We start from the raw sequence: 15,000 nt of genomic DNA, 5'->3' as shown, positions 1-15,000 counted from the left end.
CTCGAGTTCTGTTTATTTTTCTTTCTCCGGCAACTTATCTTAATCCCTCCCATTATATATTGCTTCGCTCGCTTATCCGCGTCTGTACTTCTTCATCTCTTTTTTTCCCCTCGCGCAGTCTGTTTACGAACCTCCTTGGATAATGCAATTAGGCGATAAAGAGAGACTAATGCGATTGGACGCACGCAAGCACGGATCATGAACAAATAGGAGATACATCTAATTAGTCTTCTTTTTATCAGACATTAGGACTTTCTATCAACCGAGTCGTGTCATTCATCGTCTGCAGAGTATCAGAGGATTTTTACACACACCCCTAATCTCGCTCTGATTGGAGGCTCCCAATCCGTCTAATCGGATAGTATTTACACAAGACTAATCCGATGATGCAATTGAAAAGTGAGTGCGCCAGTTACCCACCAAAGAAAGAAGGGGAAAGGGCTCTAGAAAATGCACGAGCGAATTTTGGGGAGATGAATTTGCATGACTAATTCTTCCTTTATGCTTAAAGGGAGAGGGGGAGAGAGAGAGATAGACAGATAGAGAGAGAGAGAGAGAGAGAGAGAGAGGGGGGGGGGGGGAGAAGAGAGAAAGGGAAAGAGAAGAGAGAGGGAGAGAGCAGGAGAGAGAGAGGGCGGGAGAGAAAGAGAAAGAGACAGACAGACAGACAGACAGATAGACAAACAAACAGAAAGACAGACAGACAGACAGACAAACAAACAAACAGAAAGACAGACAGACAGACAGACAGAGAAAGAGAGAAATAAAAAACTTTAATCCCTTCATCATAGTACTCCCTCCTATCAGACGGCGTACATATTGAAATAGAAAGAATCCCAAAGCTCATTCAGCCCCAAAAAGTTATGCATGTCATAAATGTCAACTGGTATATACTGAGCCGTTGTGTGTAATTTCAGTTGCTGTTAGTGATAGTTAGGTCGCATCAGATAGCACGGGAGGAGAAATGGCTGGTGACTCGTCTAATCATAGAAAAATATCTAAGTTGAGACGTCATGATACATTCTGTAATCTTAAATAGACTAGCTTATTCACATGGCGAGGTGTAAATATAGCAAAAAAAAAATCCGTCTGCTCCATCTCTCTCTCTCTCTCTCTCTCTCTCTCTCTCTCTCTCTCTCTCTCTCTCTCTCTCTCTCTCTCTCTCTCTCTCTCTCTCTCTCTCTCTCTCTCTCTCTCTCTCACCTCCGCCTTTCGTCTTCCCCTTTCGGCTCCCCTCTCCTAGCCCTCCCCCCCTTGCACCGAACACCCACGTTGCTGCTATATAACATTGATAGTTGCATATACACACACATACACACACACACGCATACACACACACACACACACACACACACACACACACACACACACACACACATACACACACACACACGCACACAAATACACAATATTTCTTAATGCAATTTACCAACGTAACTGTCTGTCTTTCTCTCTACTTAACCTAAAACTGTCTTTTATCTTGATTTTATAGAAGAAAAAAATATTGTAAGCATCATAGACTCCTAAAAAGACATTAATCATTCCATCTCCCCTCATAGACTCTCTAATAGACACCTTGAGACACCTGAATGGAATCCAACCCTATGTAGCCACTTCTCACCTCCACGCCTTGAAGATTCAGTCGCTTTTCCTCGATCCTCTTTTGGTCCACAGGTAATGCGAGGTCATTGCAAGGGGAGGGGAGTGGGGTGGGTGGGGAGGGGAGGAAAAGGAGACAGCGAGGGAGGGGGGGGGGGGAGGTGGAATTGCAGATGGACAGGGGAGGAAAGGGAGGGAGTTGGGGTAAGGGGAATAAGGAGGGAGGGAGGGAGGAGTGAGGGCATGGGGGGAGGGAGGGTGGAGGAAGTGGGGAGGGCTGATGGAAGGGGGAGGGAGGGAGGAAGTGGGGCGAGAGGCGGGGTGGGGGGGGGGGAGGTGGGACGCTTAAGCTAATGATCCATCAGAGAGAATGGCTCAGTGATTTTTTTTTCAGGCCATTTTCGTTTATTTTCCCTCTGTTTCTTTTTCAGGAGGCAAGGAAGTGAACAATAAATGTTGTACAAGGTGGGCAGGTCTTTCTTGTTTTCTTGAAGACATTAAGTCAGAGAGAGAGAGAGAGAAAGAGAGAGAGAGAGAGAGAGAGAGAGAGAGAGAGAGAGAGAGAGAGAGAGAGAGAGAGAGAGAGAGAGAGAGAGAGAGAGAGAGAGAGAGTATATGCATATATATACATATATATCATATATTTATATATATGTGCATATATAATATATACATATATATAAATATATATGTATATATATATGTGTGTGTGTGTGTGTGTGTGTGTGTGTGTGTGTGTGTGTGTGTGTATGTATGTATGTATGTATGTATGTATGTATGTATGTATGTATGTATGTATATATACATATATATATATGTATATATACATATGTATATGTGTGCGTGTGTGCGTGTTTATGCGCGTATGTATGTAGTATATTTATATAATAGTTTAGATAATGATGATTATAAGTAGGAAGCATATTCTTGAAATATAAGTTATATAACCATAATGATGCCGGCAACGGCAGCAGTAACAATCACATTAAGGATAACAAAAAACGTCATCTGAATCAATTTCCCCGTAATCCATATAATAATAAGAATATTGATGATCATGAGAACGATGGTAAGAAAAGTAAAACTCTGAAGATAAAAAGAAAGAAACATAATTAGCAAGACACAGAGAGAAATTTAGAAAAAAAAAATCATAGAAGCAGAAAGAGAAAGAGAGAAAAAAAAAAAACAAAGGAAATAACGACCATCTTCACCCCAACCAGACAAAAAAAAGTATAAGAGAAGAAACGATGCCTCACTTGACACACCCGATCCTTTTCGAGGCAGAATCTGAACCTTCTATAGAGTTTCGGATTCTAATAATGTCCCTTTAAGTGCTTCTTTAGGGCTTTGCTAGATCGCTTAGCGCCACTTGGTCTTTTGGGACGTGATTCGGGTCACAGGCCACTCCTGAGGGATTAGCCAGTCAGCCCAGAGAGGGTTTCGTCGATAAGCGTTTGTCAGTATTTTGCTGATAGGATGAATTTTGCTTGCGAAAATGTAGTTTTGTTTTGTTGTTACTTATTTTGTTGGTTTCGGTCTTTTGTCGTATTTTGTGTTTTTGTATTGCATGTTATCAGTCGCCTTTTTCTTCTATGCTAATGTTTTCTTCGTCGTTCTCCTCCTGCTCCTTCCCTTCCGGTCCCCTCATTCCATCCTCATCTTCTTCCTCTTCATCCTCTTCCTCTTCCTCCCTGTTCCTTCCCCTCCTTCTCTTCCTCCTCCTCCACCCTTTACCTTTCCACCTCTACTTTCTCTCACTCACTCTCTCCCTCCTTCCCTTCCTTCCTTCCTTCCTTCCTTCCTTCCTTCCTTCCTTCCTTCCTCTTTCCTCCCTCCCTCCCCCTTCCCTCCCTCCCTCCCTCTTTTCCTTCTTTCCTTCCTTCTATCCTTCCTTCCTTCTTCCTTCCTCCCTCAGTCCTTCCCTCCCTCCCTCCCTCCCTCCTCCCTCCCTCCTCCCTCCCTTCCTTCCTTCCTTCTTTCCTCCCTCCCTCCCTCCCTCCCTCCCTCTCTTCCTTCCTTCCATCCTTCCTTCCTTCCTTCCTTTCATCCTTCCTTTCTTCTTTCTTTCCTTCCTTCCTCCCTCCCTCCCTTCCTTCCTTCCTTCCTTCCTTCCTTCCTTCCTTCCTTCCTTCCTTCCTTCCTTCCTTCCTTCCTTCCTTCCTTCCTTCCTTCCTTTCTTCTTCTTCCTTCCTTCCTTCCTTCCTTCCTTCCTTCCTCCCTCCCTCCCTCCCTCCCTCTCTCCCTCCCTCTCTCCCTACCTCTCTTCCTCCCTCCCTCCCTCCCTCCCTTCCTTCCTCCCTCTCTCCCTCCCTCCCTCTCTCCATCTCTCCCTCCCTCTCTCCTACCTTCACCCCCCCCCCCCCCGCAGACATTCCTAATTCATCATAATTTTGCATAATGATAAGTACGCATAAGGAAGTCTAATAAGGGAATCCGATAAATGGGTCCGAAATGGGCATTCGATAAGGGCATCCGAAATTGGCATCCGAAATGGGCATCTGATAAGGGAACAGAGGAGAGAGGGGGGAGGGAGAGGGTGGAGGGAGAGGGGGAGGAGGGAGAGGAGAGGGCAATTGCACCTTTTCTCAAATCTTAATGAGTGCCTGTGTGTGTGGGGGGGGGGGGGTAAGCTTATTATCCGTAGTTAATTAGCGGGGGGGGAGGGGGGAAGCTTCGTAATCTTATAACTACTTAAGGTGCCGCAGTGCCAGGAAAGCAGATGGGCGTAGGAGAATGAGGATGGGCGTGAGAGAGTGATGGTGAGTGTGAGAGGGAGAGGATGGTACGTAAAAAAAAATACGAGGTTAATATTTTATCCTCCATTGGCGATGAGAAGCAGCCTCTCCGACCGAATTATCGCCTTGAAATCATAGATTCTCCTGAATAATTAGGTGTGACCTTTCGCGCTTTATCAGGCATGTCTGCACACAGTGTGTGTGCATATATATATACACATATATATATATATATATATATATATATATATATATATATATATATACATATATGTATGTATATGTATATATATATGCATATATATTTTCTATTTTTTCAACAACCATACATTCCACTGCAGGACCTAGGTCTCTCTCAATTCAGTATTGAGAGGTTATATGGCAGTGCCACTCTTGCCTGATTGGATGCCCTTCCTAATCAACCGCGGTTCGGCGCGCTAACTCTTGTGCCACGGCGGTATCTTCCCCTACGACACCTGCGTTTGACCTCTCAAGGCGATATGTCGTTTTCTCGGGCTCGTGCCAGCAGTCCAGTGTTCTATCTATTGGACCATCGCGGCAGTCATATATGCATAGATATATATATATATATATATATATATATATATACATATGTATGTGTGTGTGTGTTGGTGTGTTGTGCGTGTGTGTGTGTGTGTGTGTGTGTGTGTGTGGGGTGTGTGTGTGTGTGTGGGTTGGGGTGTGTGTGTTTTTGTTGGTGTGTGTTTTTTTTTTTTTTTTTTTTTTTTTTTTTTTTTTTTTTAAAAAAAAAAAAAAAAAAAAAAATACGTTTAAAATAATCTCTTTTAAAAAAAATTAAAGGTGACCTTCCCTTTTCACCCTTTTCCCGCCCCAAAGTGGTGGGCCTTTATTTTCCATATTTATAATTTTTAAAAAATTTTTTAAAATATTATATTTTATTATTTAAAATTTAATATTATTTAAAATTTTTTATTTTAACACCTTCTTTTTTTTTTTTTTTTGGATGGTTTCTTTTCAGTTATTGGATTATTTTCAGGGCTTTGGAATAAGTGGCGGCAATTCCCAGCCGTGTTTTCAGGAGTCGGCGCGGGCCTGGCTGATGAAGCAGAATGGATGTCCAGCATTGCGGAGTGAGGCCGTCAATGGAAGGTTTTTACAACGCGTGGATATTAGGCATGCAAAAAAAAAAAGATTTTTTTAAAAACTCCCTCGTATACCAGGTGTGTGGTTTTGTGTGTGTGTGTGAGAGAAGAGAGAGAAGGAGAGAGAGAGAAAAGAGAGAAGAGAGAGAGAGAGGAGAGAAGAGAGGAGGGAGAGAGGGGAGAAAGAGAAAAAGGGAAGAGAGAGAGAAGAGAGAGGAGAGAGAGAGAGGGGGAAGAGGAGAGAGAAGAGAGAGGGGAGAGAAGAGAAGAGAGAGAGAGCGACAGAGACAGAGGGAGGGAGTGTGAAGGACAAATAAAAGGTAACATCCAAAATATAAAAGGATAAGAGCAGTTAATAGTTCCTTGCCAGGGAACTTGTTTCTCTATTTGAAAATATCTTTCCCTCCTCATTCACCTATCGCCGATAATTTCTAAGAATATATTGATTTTCTTTCCAGCTTTTCCCTTTTATCAAATCCTTCTTTTTGTTTTCACCCCTTTTTATCAATCCTTCTTAGCTCCAGCCCATAATCTTCGCATTCTATTTGTAAACCTTCATCCCCCCCAACAAAAAGGGGAAAGGGGGAAAAAAAAAAACTAAACCCCCAATTTAGAATCGGATCTTCTTAGCATCAAACCAAACGAGGTTGAAATAAACCAAAGGGATTTTTTCTATTACTGTCTACCACCAGCCTCTCGTGTCCATTCATCCTTACATACATTCAAGAGATTGGTTCAATGAAAGGCTTTAACCTTTTTTTTTATAAACCACTTAATGTAATAGAGATTTACTGTAAACCCTACTGATTATACTTTTTTCCTCCTCCTTTTACGCCTTTACTTCACAGATAACCAAAGGTAATCAATTTCAACCAGAACAACCCTTCTCATCTCTGCTCTCGGAGTAGAATACCTTATCAGTTCAGTCTCGCAAACAGATAAGGCAAAGCTCCTTGACTAACGAAATAAAGGTTTCTTTAGACTCCTCGGTGTCTTGACTTGCAGCACGTACTATTATCAGGGACCTGCGGGGGGGCTGAAGAGGCGGGGTTTTTTGGCATATTCGGGGGGAAGATCACTTGGGCCAAAAGCATTTGGGGAAAATGTACTGGAGGAGGGCGGACAAAGGCTTTTGGAAAATTCTTTCATATGAGCCCGTGTTCAGTGTAAAGGGGGGTGGGTGTTGGTGTTTTGTGTGTTTTTTTTATTTTAATTATATATATAATTTAATTTAAATTTTTAAAATATATAAAAAAAAAATAATATAAAAATTTTTATTATAAATTATAATAAAATTTAAATATATATTTTATATATAAATAATTTAAAAATATTAAATTTTAAATCTTCCCTTTTTTCCCCCCCTTTATCTGCCCCTTTTCAAAAACCCCTTTCTCTTTTCTTCTCCCCCACATCACCCCCACTGCAGTAATAATGTAAATACGCCGGGGCCCCCCCTTAAAAAACCCCAAAAACCCTGTTTTTTTTTTTTTTTTTTTTTTTTTTTTTTTCCCCCCCCCCCCCCCCCCCCCCCCCCCCCCCCCCCCCCCCCCCCCCCCCCCCCCCCCCCCCCCCCCCCCTTTTTTTTCCCCCCCCTTTTTTCCTCCCCCCCCCCCCCCTTTTCTCCTCTCCTCTCTCTCTCTCCTCTCTCTCTCTCTCTCTCTCTCCCCTCTCTCTCTCTCCCCCCCCTCTCTCTCCTTCCTCTCTCTCCCTTTTCCTCTCTCCTTTTCTCTCTTTCTGTAGTGCGTTATATGTGTATACATACAATCATACAATTTGGTGTGGTATATATATATTAATATATATATAGGGTTTGTGGTGTGTGTTGGTTTATATATTATTTATTAAAATTTAAAAATTATAATATTTTATTATTTAAAATATTTAATAATAAATTATTTATAATATATAATATATATATATAATATTAATATATAAATATTAATTAATAATTTTATTAAATATTTTTTATATTAAATATTATATATATAATATTATATTATTATATGTGTGTGTGTGTGTGTGTGTTGTGTGTGTGTGTGGTGTGTGGTGTGTGGAGAGAGAGAAAGGGGAAAAGAAGAAGAAGAATAGGAAAAAAGAAAATGAAAGAGAGAAGAGAAGAGAAAAGAAAGATAAAGAATCGCAAGAAAATAATTAAAAAGGGGAAGGGTTAACACTATTCTCCCCCAGAAGACAAATAACATTCCTTAATCATAGTACTCCGAGGAAGGTCGCCGCTCGTCTGACCTTTGAAAGAAGCGCTCTGCAAACCATGCATGCAATCACTGGGTGTCATGCAGCCAGAAGCCCAAAATTCGATTTTATGCGTAATTGCTGTATTTTTTTTTTTTTTTTTTTTTTTTTTGGGGGGGGGTTAAAAACCCTCTTGAATTTTTATCATTGTTGTGATTAATATCATTATTATCATAATGATATCAGTAGTAGTAGCAGTAGTAATAATAGTAGTAATGTAGTTAATGCACTAAGTATAGTAAAAAAGAAGTAGTAGTATATAATAGCAGTAAGTATAATAATATAGATAGTGTAGTATTTGTGGTGGTGGTTTGGTTGGTAATAGTATAGGGGTAGTAAAAGAAGTGTAGTAGTAGTAGTAGTAGAGTGGTGGGGTGGGGTGGTGGTGGTGTAGTAATAGAAGTAGTAGTATTAGTAGTAAAAGTGGAGTAGAAAGAGTTGTGTAGTATATAGGTAAATAGGAAGGGGAGCAGAACCGAGTAGAGTAGTAGTAGTATAGAAATATAGAGTAGATAGTGAGTAGTAGTATAGTGGGGGTGGTGTAGTGTGTAGTTAGTGTTAGTAGTGTAGTAGTAGTAGTTAGTGAGTAGAATAGCACTATAGTATAGTGTAATGTAGTGGGGTAGTAGTGTTAGTAAGGGGAGTAGTTTTAGTAGTATAATGCACTAGTTGTAGTGAGTTAAAAAAGTAGTGGGGGGTATATGTATTAGTAGTTTCACTATTATTTCCCCCTCCTCATTATTACCCCCTACCCTATTTATCCATTTAATTTTTTTAGAGTTGCAATTCATTTAGTTTTCTGCAAAAAAAAAAAAAAAAAAATGCAGAGCAGATTCCTCAATCCTGTTGCCTGTTATCTTAAGCAAATTCATCAATTAATAATGACAGCAACACAACAGAAGACGAAGTTCTACATCATTAAACTCGACGGGAGATACGATGTAGAGACGGAATGAGAAATGTTTCGGAAAGAGGAAAGAGAGGGAGAACCGAAGGGGAGAGAGAGAAAAAGAGAGAGAGGAAAAAGAGAGAGAGAGAGAGAGAGAGAGAGAGAGAGAGGAAGAGAGAGAGAGAGGAGAAAGACAGACAAACAGTAAGAGAGAGAGAGAGAGAGAGAGAAAAAAGAAGAGAGAGAGAGAAGAGAGAGAGAGAAAGAGAGAGAGAGAGGGGAAAGGAAAAAGGGGGGAGAGAGGAGGGAGAGAGAGAGAGAAGAGGAGAGAGGAGGGGGAGGAGAGAAGAGAGAGGAGAGCGAGAGAGAGAGAAAGAGGGGGAGAGAGGGAGAGGAGGAGAGAGAAATTGGGAAAAGGGAAAAAGAGAGAGAGGAGAGAATGTTGGGAGTTAATTGTCATATCTGTCTCTTCATGCCTTTAAACACTCACTCATTTAATTTTCCTTTTTTTAAACCAAACTCTTCGATCATTCTTTTCCCCAGTTCTTCTTTTCCAAAAATATTTAATTATTTTTATATATAATATATAAAAATTAAAAAAATATATATATTATTATATATAAAAGAAGATAATAGATAGATGATAGATAGATAAAAATGTTTGGTTGGGTTTGTGTGTGGTTTTTAAAAATAGATGATAATAGATAGATAAAAAAAAGAAGATAGATAGGAAAAAATTTTTAGATATTATAATAAAAAATATAATATAAATATGTTTTATATAGAAAAAGATAGATAGATAGATAGAAGTTGGGTAGTGATAGATAAAATTAAAAGATAGGTAAATAGATAGAAGATAGATTGATTGTATAGATATTATAGATAAAAATATATATATAATATTAATATATATTTTTATATATCACACACACACAAAAAGTGGGGTATATAATTTTTTCTGTTTTTTTATTTCCGTTTGTTTTGTTTTTTATCGCCTACTTTTATTTTTGTTCTTCCTATTAAATTTGGCTTTCCACCCTTCCCATTCTTACCCCTCACCCACCACCCATATTTTGATTAAGAAAGAGCTCTGTGTGGACCTTCCTTAAGTACGAAAAAAAGTGTCTTGTGAAAATCTCTTTCGCTGTACGATACAATGTGTGTGTGTGTGTGTGTGGTGTGGGGTGTGTGTGTTTGTGTGTGTGTGTTTGTGTGGTGTGTGTGTGTTTTTGTGTGGGTTTTGTGGTGTGGGGGGTTGGGTGGGTTTGTTTGGGGGGTGGTGGTGGGGTGTGGGTGGTGGTTTTTTTTTTTTTTTTTTTTCGATTCAGTTTCAGTTTCATTTGAATTATTGTTTGATGTATTTGATATTTTATTTGCGTGTAGCCTTTTCAAGGTCCTTGTTAAGTCTTCCCCCCACTGTTATTATATATATATATATATATATATATATATATATATATATATATATATCGATTCACGACTTTGTTTTGCCAATTAGAAAATCCCTTATTGGGCTGTTCTACATTTCCTTCTGTGTGTTTCAGCTCCTAATTTTCTGCCTTCGATTCAGTATCATTTTCATTTGAATTATTGTCTATCTAATATATATGATATTTTATTTCGTGTGTGAGAGTTTCGTGTAGCCATTTCAAGGTCCTTGTTAAGTCTCCCCCCTCCCACTGTTATTAATTTATTTTTTATATATATATATCTCGATTCACGACTTTGTTTTCCCATTCAGAAAATCCCATATTGGGTTGTCCTACATTTCCTTCTGTGTGTTATAGCTCCTAATTTTCTGCCTTCCCTCCTCATTTTCCTGTTTTTTCTACCTCTTTTTTCAATTTTCACCTCCCCTCACACCCCTACCCGCAAAATGCCCCTCCCACGACCCCTCTCCCCCTCCCCCTCCTCCCCTTCTACCGGAAATCCCATGGAAATGAAAAATAAAAAAAGGATTGAGGGAAAGAAGGGAGAGAGAGGGGGGGAGGAAGGGAGAAAGGGAGGGAGGGAGGGAGGGAGAGAGGGAGGGAAGAAGGGAGGTAGGGAGGAAGGGAGACAGGGAGGGAGATGAGAGGGAGGGAGGGAGAGAGGGACGAAGAGAGAGAATAGGAGAGAGAGAGAGAGGAAAGAGGAGCGACTGCAAGAGGGAAGAAAAAAATAAGAAAAATAAAAGTCCCTAAGACAATAAATTGGCTTAACCTTCACGTAAATGCTGTTAAATGATAGTTTAATCAAATAATCTAAAAATCGAACCCACTTCACCGATAGACAGAGAATTCAAAGGATAATCAGGCGAACGAAAGACGAAAACACGAAGAGAAATCCCGAAAAAAAAAAAAAAACAGCGGAAAAGGCGTAGGAATAAAATAAGATAATGAGATAAAGAAAATACAAAAACAAAAGAAAGAAGATAAGATAATGATAACAACAAATAAATAAAGGAAATAAGAGAGAGACGAGGACACGGACACGTATGTAAAAGGGCGGATCGTGCCCGGGATGTAAAGGGAAAGTATCATTTACAGGAACTGCCGGAGCCAATAAAATCCCTGATGAGGTGTTAATCTCGCCCACGTCACCGCGAAGCCAGGGAGGTCTCGTAGGGGCGTGAGGACGGGAGGAGGGCGCGGGGATGCTATCAGGAAGGGTGGGCGTGGGCTGGAGCAGGGGCGGAGGGCGGAGGAAGGCCATATACGAGGTTCAGTGATTCCACCACGAGCAATAAATGAATGAATGTATAAATGGATGGATAAATGATTATACGGGCACGCACACACACACACACACACACACACACACACACACATATACATATATATATATATATATATATATATATATATATATATATATATATACATACATACACACACACACACACACACACACACACACATATATATATATATATGTTTGTGTGTGTGTGTGTGTGTGTGTGTGTGTGTGTGTGTGTGTGTGTGTGTGTGTGTGTGTGTGTGTGTGTGTGTGTGTGTGTGTGTGTACATATATATATATATATATATATATATATATATATATATATATAATCATTAAACTAATTTCGAGATAAGGATAAACACGAGAAAACTAAGGAGAGAACAAATAAAGAAGGATATAAACGAAGAATGCCTGAATACGTCTAAGTCTCTGTTACAGAGACGAGAAACATCAAATACATTACATAGAAGACCATAACAATAACGTAAAGGAAGATCTGTACTCACCATACTGACAGCGCGATCCGTAGAACCCTCGAGGACAGATGCAGCGGTTGTAGACGCAGCGCCCACCGTTGTAGCAGAAGATACGCCCACATCCAGCTGTAACCATACACGTCATCACAGCAGCCCACAGAAGTATTGTCCGCAGCCCTCCCATCTTGGCTCAGCGTGCGGGGGACTAAATATGATCGTTCTGTCTTTCTTAAAACTTAAACTTCCTCCTTAATGATATTCTTTCTGTTTTTTTACAAGTTACACCTGTGAACTTCTGATGCAGTCATTGTCTTTCGTAAGCCTGTGAAAAAGTGTTCTCTCCTGTGCAAGTAAATTAGATCTCAGTATCTGGCACTCACTGATGTGGGTGGTTGCGTCACCGGATCTCACGACGAGAGACCTAAGGGTTGGAAGGGTAATCAACCGTACATATCTTTTGGCTCGGTTGTGATAGCATTCTGCGCTGTCTCCAGATCCAAAATAGTCAAAATCATAGAAAATTATCAAGACAAAATGTCTTAATCACGTTTTTCTTCTTCTGTGAAATCAACTGTATATTTTCAGGATGATTATAATATCATTCACCTCCTCCAGGTCCAAAATATTACGCGAAAACGTCAGAATCATATTTTTTTCGCCTTTCTCCTTAATGAGTCCTATGTATTTTTGGCCAAGACAATTTGAGCTTTTAGTGCTACCTCCAAACCCTCAATAGTTAAAAGCTTTTGCAAATATATAAAACGAACATAATATTGTCTCATAATATTGTCTTCTTGCTTGTCGCACAGCAGAAGAAGATCTGATTTGTTTTTGTTTGCTTCTTTTCATTTCTATTATGGTATAGTCCTTAAATAGATTCAAAAAAATATATATTTCTTATATAAGGTGATGCGGCTTCGAAATGGCGCTGTGTGACTTCCCCGCGTAAACACCGAGGCCCTTGGATTACGTCGACCGCGAGGCTAACACATGACTCAGGGGAAACGAGGGTATCAGGGTGAAGACAGAGAGAGAGAGAGAGAGAGAGAGAGAGAGAGAGAGAGAGAGAGAGAGAGAGAGAGAGAGAGAGAGAGAGAGAGAGAGAGAGAGAGAGAGAGAGAGAGAGAGAGAGAGAAAGAGAGAGAGAGAGAGAGAGAGAGGGGGGGGGAGAGAGAGAGAGAGAGAGGCGACAAACAGACAGACAGACAGAACAGACAGACAGACAGACAGACAAACAGACAGTCAGACAAACGAGGATGGGATACATTAGTCAGACAAACACACAGACAACCAGAAAAACAGAATGACAGAGAGAGGAACAGAGCAAGAAAGAGCGAGAGTGAGACTGAAAGGGAGAGGAGAACCGGAAGTGCCAGGCGAGAGCGCCCATAGAGCCAAAGGTAGGAAGATCTGGCACGCCTCATCGCCGTAGAGGCACTCAGCTGCTTCGGTTATTTTTGAATGACAACAGGTGGTACCTAAAGCTGGCAACAAGTGCAACATTTGTGGCGGATTGCTGCAACATTAACCTTCCGTGCAGGAATTTGGCCTTTTTGCCCCTCTCTCGTGTCGCGTGGCTGGCCTGCTGTCCCGGGTAGGATCAGGCTGCAGGCGGGACGAACGACTCCACGCGCGCGGAAAACAATCCCGCTCAAAGACTCGAAAGATGTCATTGATGTGTCGTTTACCTGTGTTATTTCGTTATCGAATTGGGAATCGAATATTTCTCTCTCTCTCGGTCTCTCTTCGGGCCCCCCCCCCCCCCTTTTTTTTTTTTTTTTTTTTTTTTTTTCTCTCTTTCTCTTTCTCTTCTCTCTCTTCTTCTTTTTTTCTCTCTCTTCTCTCTCCCCCTCTCTTCCCCTTTTCTCTCTTTCCCCTTTCTCTTCTCTCTTTTTTCCCCCCCCCCCCTTTTTTTTTTTTTCTTTTTCTCTCTCTTCTCTTCTCTCTCTTCTTCCCTCTCTCTCTCTTTTTTTTTTTTTTTTCCCTTTTTCTTCCTTTCCCCTCCTCCCCTCTCTTTTCTCTCTCCCTCTCCTTTTTCTCTCTCTTTTTTCCTCTTAATTTTTAATAAAAATTAAATATAAACAATGATATGTTGTAATTGATAATGATAACGAATGATGTAAAAGTGATGACAATGATAATGAAAAAAAATACTAAAAATTTTTTTTAAAATAATATAAAAATTTTAATGAAAAAATGAAAGATATGTGATGTGATGAAGATGTGATGTGAGATGATGATGATGTGTGATGTTGATGATGATGATGATGATGATGATGAGAGATGAGTGATGATGATATTTATAATAATAAAAATAAAAATAAAAATAAAAATAATTAATGAAAAAAGATTTTAAAATAAAAAATAATAATAAAAAAATAATTAAAAAAGTTAAAAATAATAATAAATTAAAAATTGAAATTTAAATTTAATAATTAATAATAATGATAATGATAATAAAAAAAAATTGTAATAAAAAAAATAATAAATAAAAAAAAATTGATAATAAAAAAAAATAATAAATAAAAAAAAATAATAAAAAAAATAAAAAAATAAAAAAAATAAAAAAATTTGTTAAAATTTAAAAAATAAATAAAATAATAATAAAAATAAAAATTAAAAATAATTAATAACAAAATAAAAAAAATAAAAAAATTAAAATTTAATAATAAAAATTAAAAAATTTTGATAAAAAAATAAAAATAATAAAAATTAAAAAAAATAAAATTTTAAAAAAAAAAAAACCATGATGATAGTAAAATAAAACAATAAAAAAATTTAAAATAAGGGAAATAAAAAATAATAATAAAAATAATAATGAAAATTAAAAAAAAATAAAACCCAGTAAAAACATTAATAACAACAATAAGAACAAACATAATAATGCTAAAAATAGTTACAGAAATAAACAACAATAGTAGAAAATTTTAAAATATATTAAAAAACATAAACGTATTTTCTTTTAAAGGTTTTGGGTCAGTTTTCATAATATCATTTTATATCGAGCCAGTCGATCTCATGCGGTTATTTTTCCCTTTGATTTATGCAGTGACAGGTTGTGATTATGTACAACCAATACGGATATATGTTTTCTTCTGAATAATCTTATTTCTGGAAAACTAAACGTGTGTTGAGTGCGGGATTCGATTTTCGAAATTATTATTTTTGGATAGGTTCGGTTGTCATGATTGTAAATAATAAGA

The 15,000-nt window shown here is 38.7% G+C and overlaps 1 protein-coding gene across 3 annotated transcripts in view; it reads right to left on the bottom strand.

The window, feature by feature from the left end:
* LOC125043811 (multiple epidermal growth factor-like domains protein 6) overlaps nucleotides 1–15,000 on the bottom strand; it is a 178,577-nt gene that overhangs the window by 31,919 nt on the left and 131,658 nt on the right. For 2 of the 3 annotated variants that reach the window (XM_047640121.1, XM_047640120.1), the window contains exon 2: nucleotides 11,828–12,139. In XM_047640121.1, coding sequence (XP_047496077.1) covers nucleotides 11,828–11,981 — 154 coding nt within the window. In that variant the 5' untranslated portion in view covers nucleotides 11,982–12,139. The remainder of the gene's footprint in view (nucleotides 1–11,827; nucleotides 12,140–15,000) is intronic. The other variant, XM_047640119.1, reaches the window with a different exon arrangement.

Source organism: Penaeus chinensis, chromosome 34 (assembly GCF_019202785.1).
Source record: "Penaeus chinensis breed Huanghai No. 1 chromosome 34, ASM1920278v2, whole genome shotgun sequence".
Lineage (NCBI taxonomy): Eukaryota > Metazoa > Arthropoda > Malacostraca > Decapoda > Penaeidae > Penaeus > Penaeus chinensis.
This window is presented reverse-complemented; position numbering and strand designations above follow the sequence as displayed.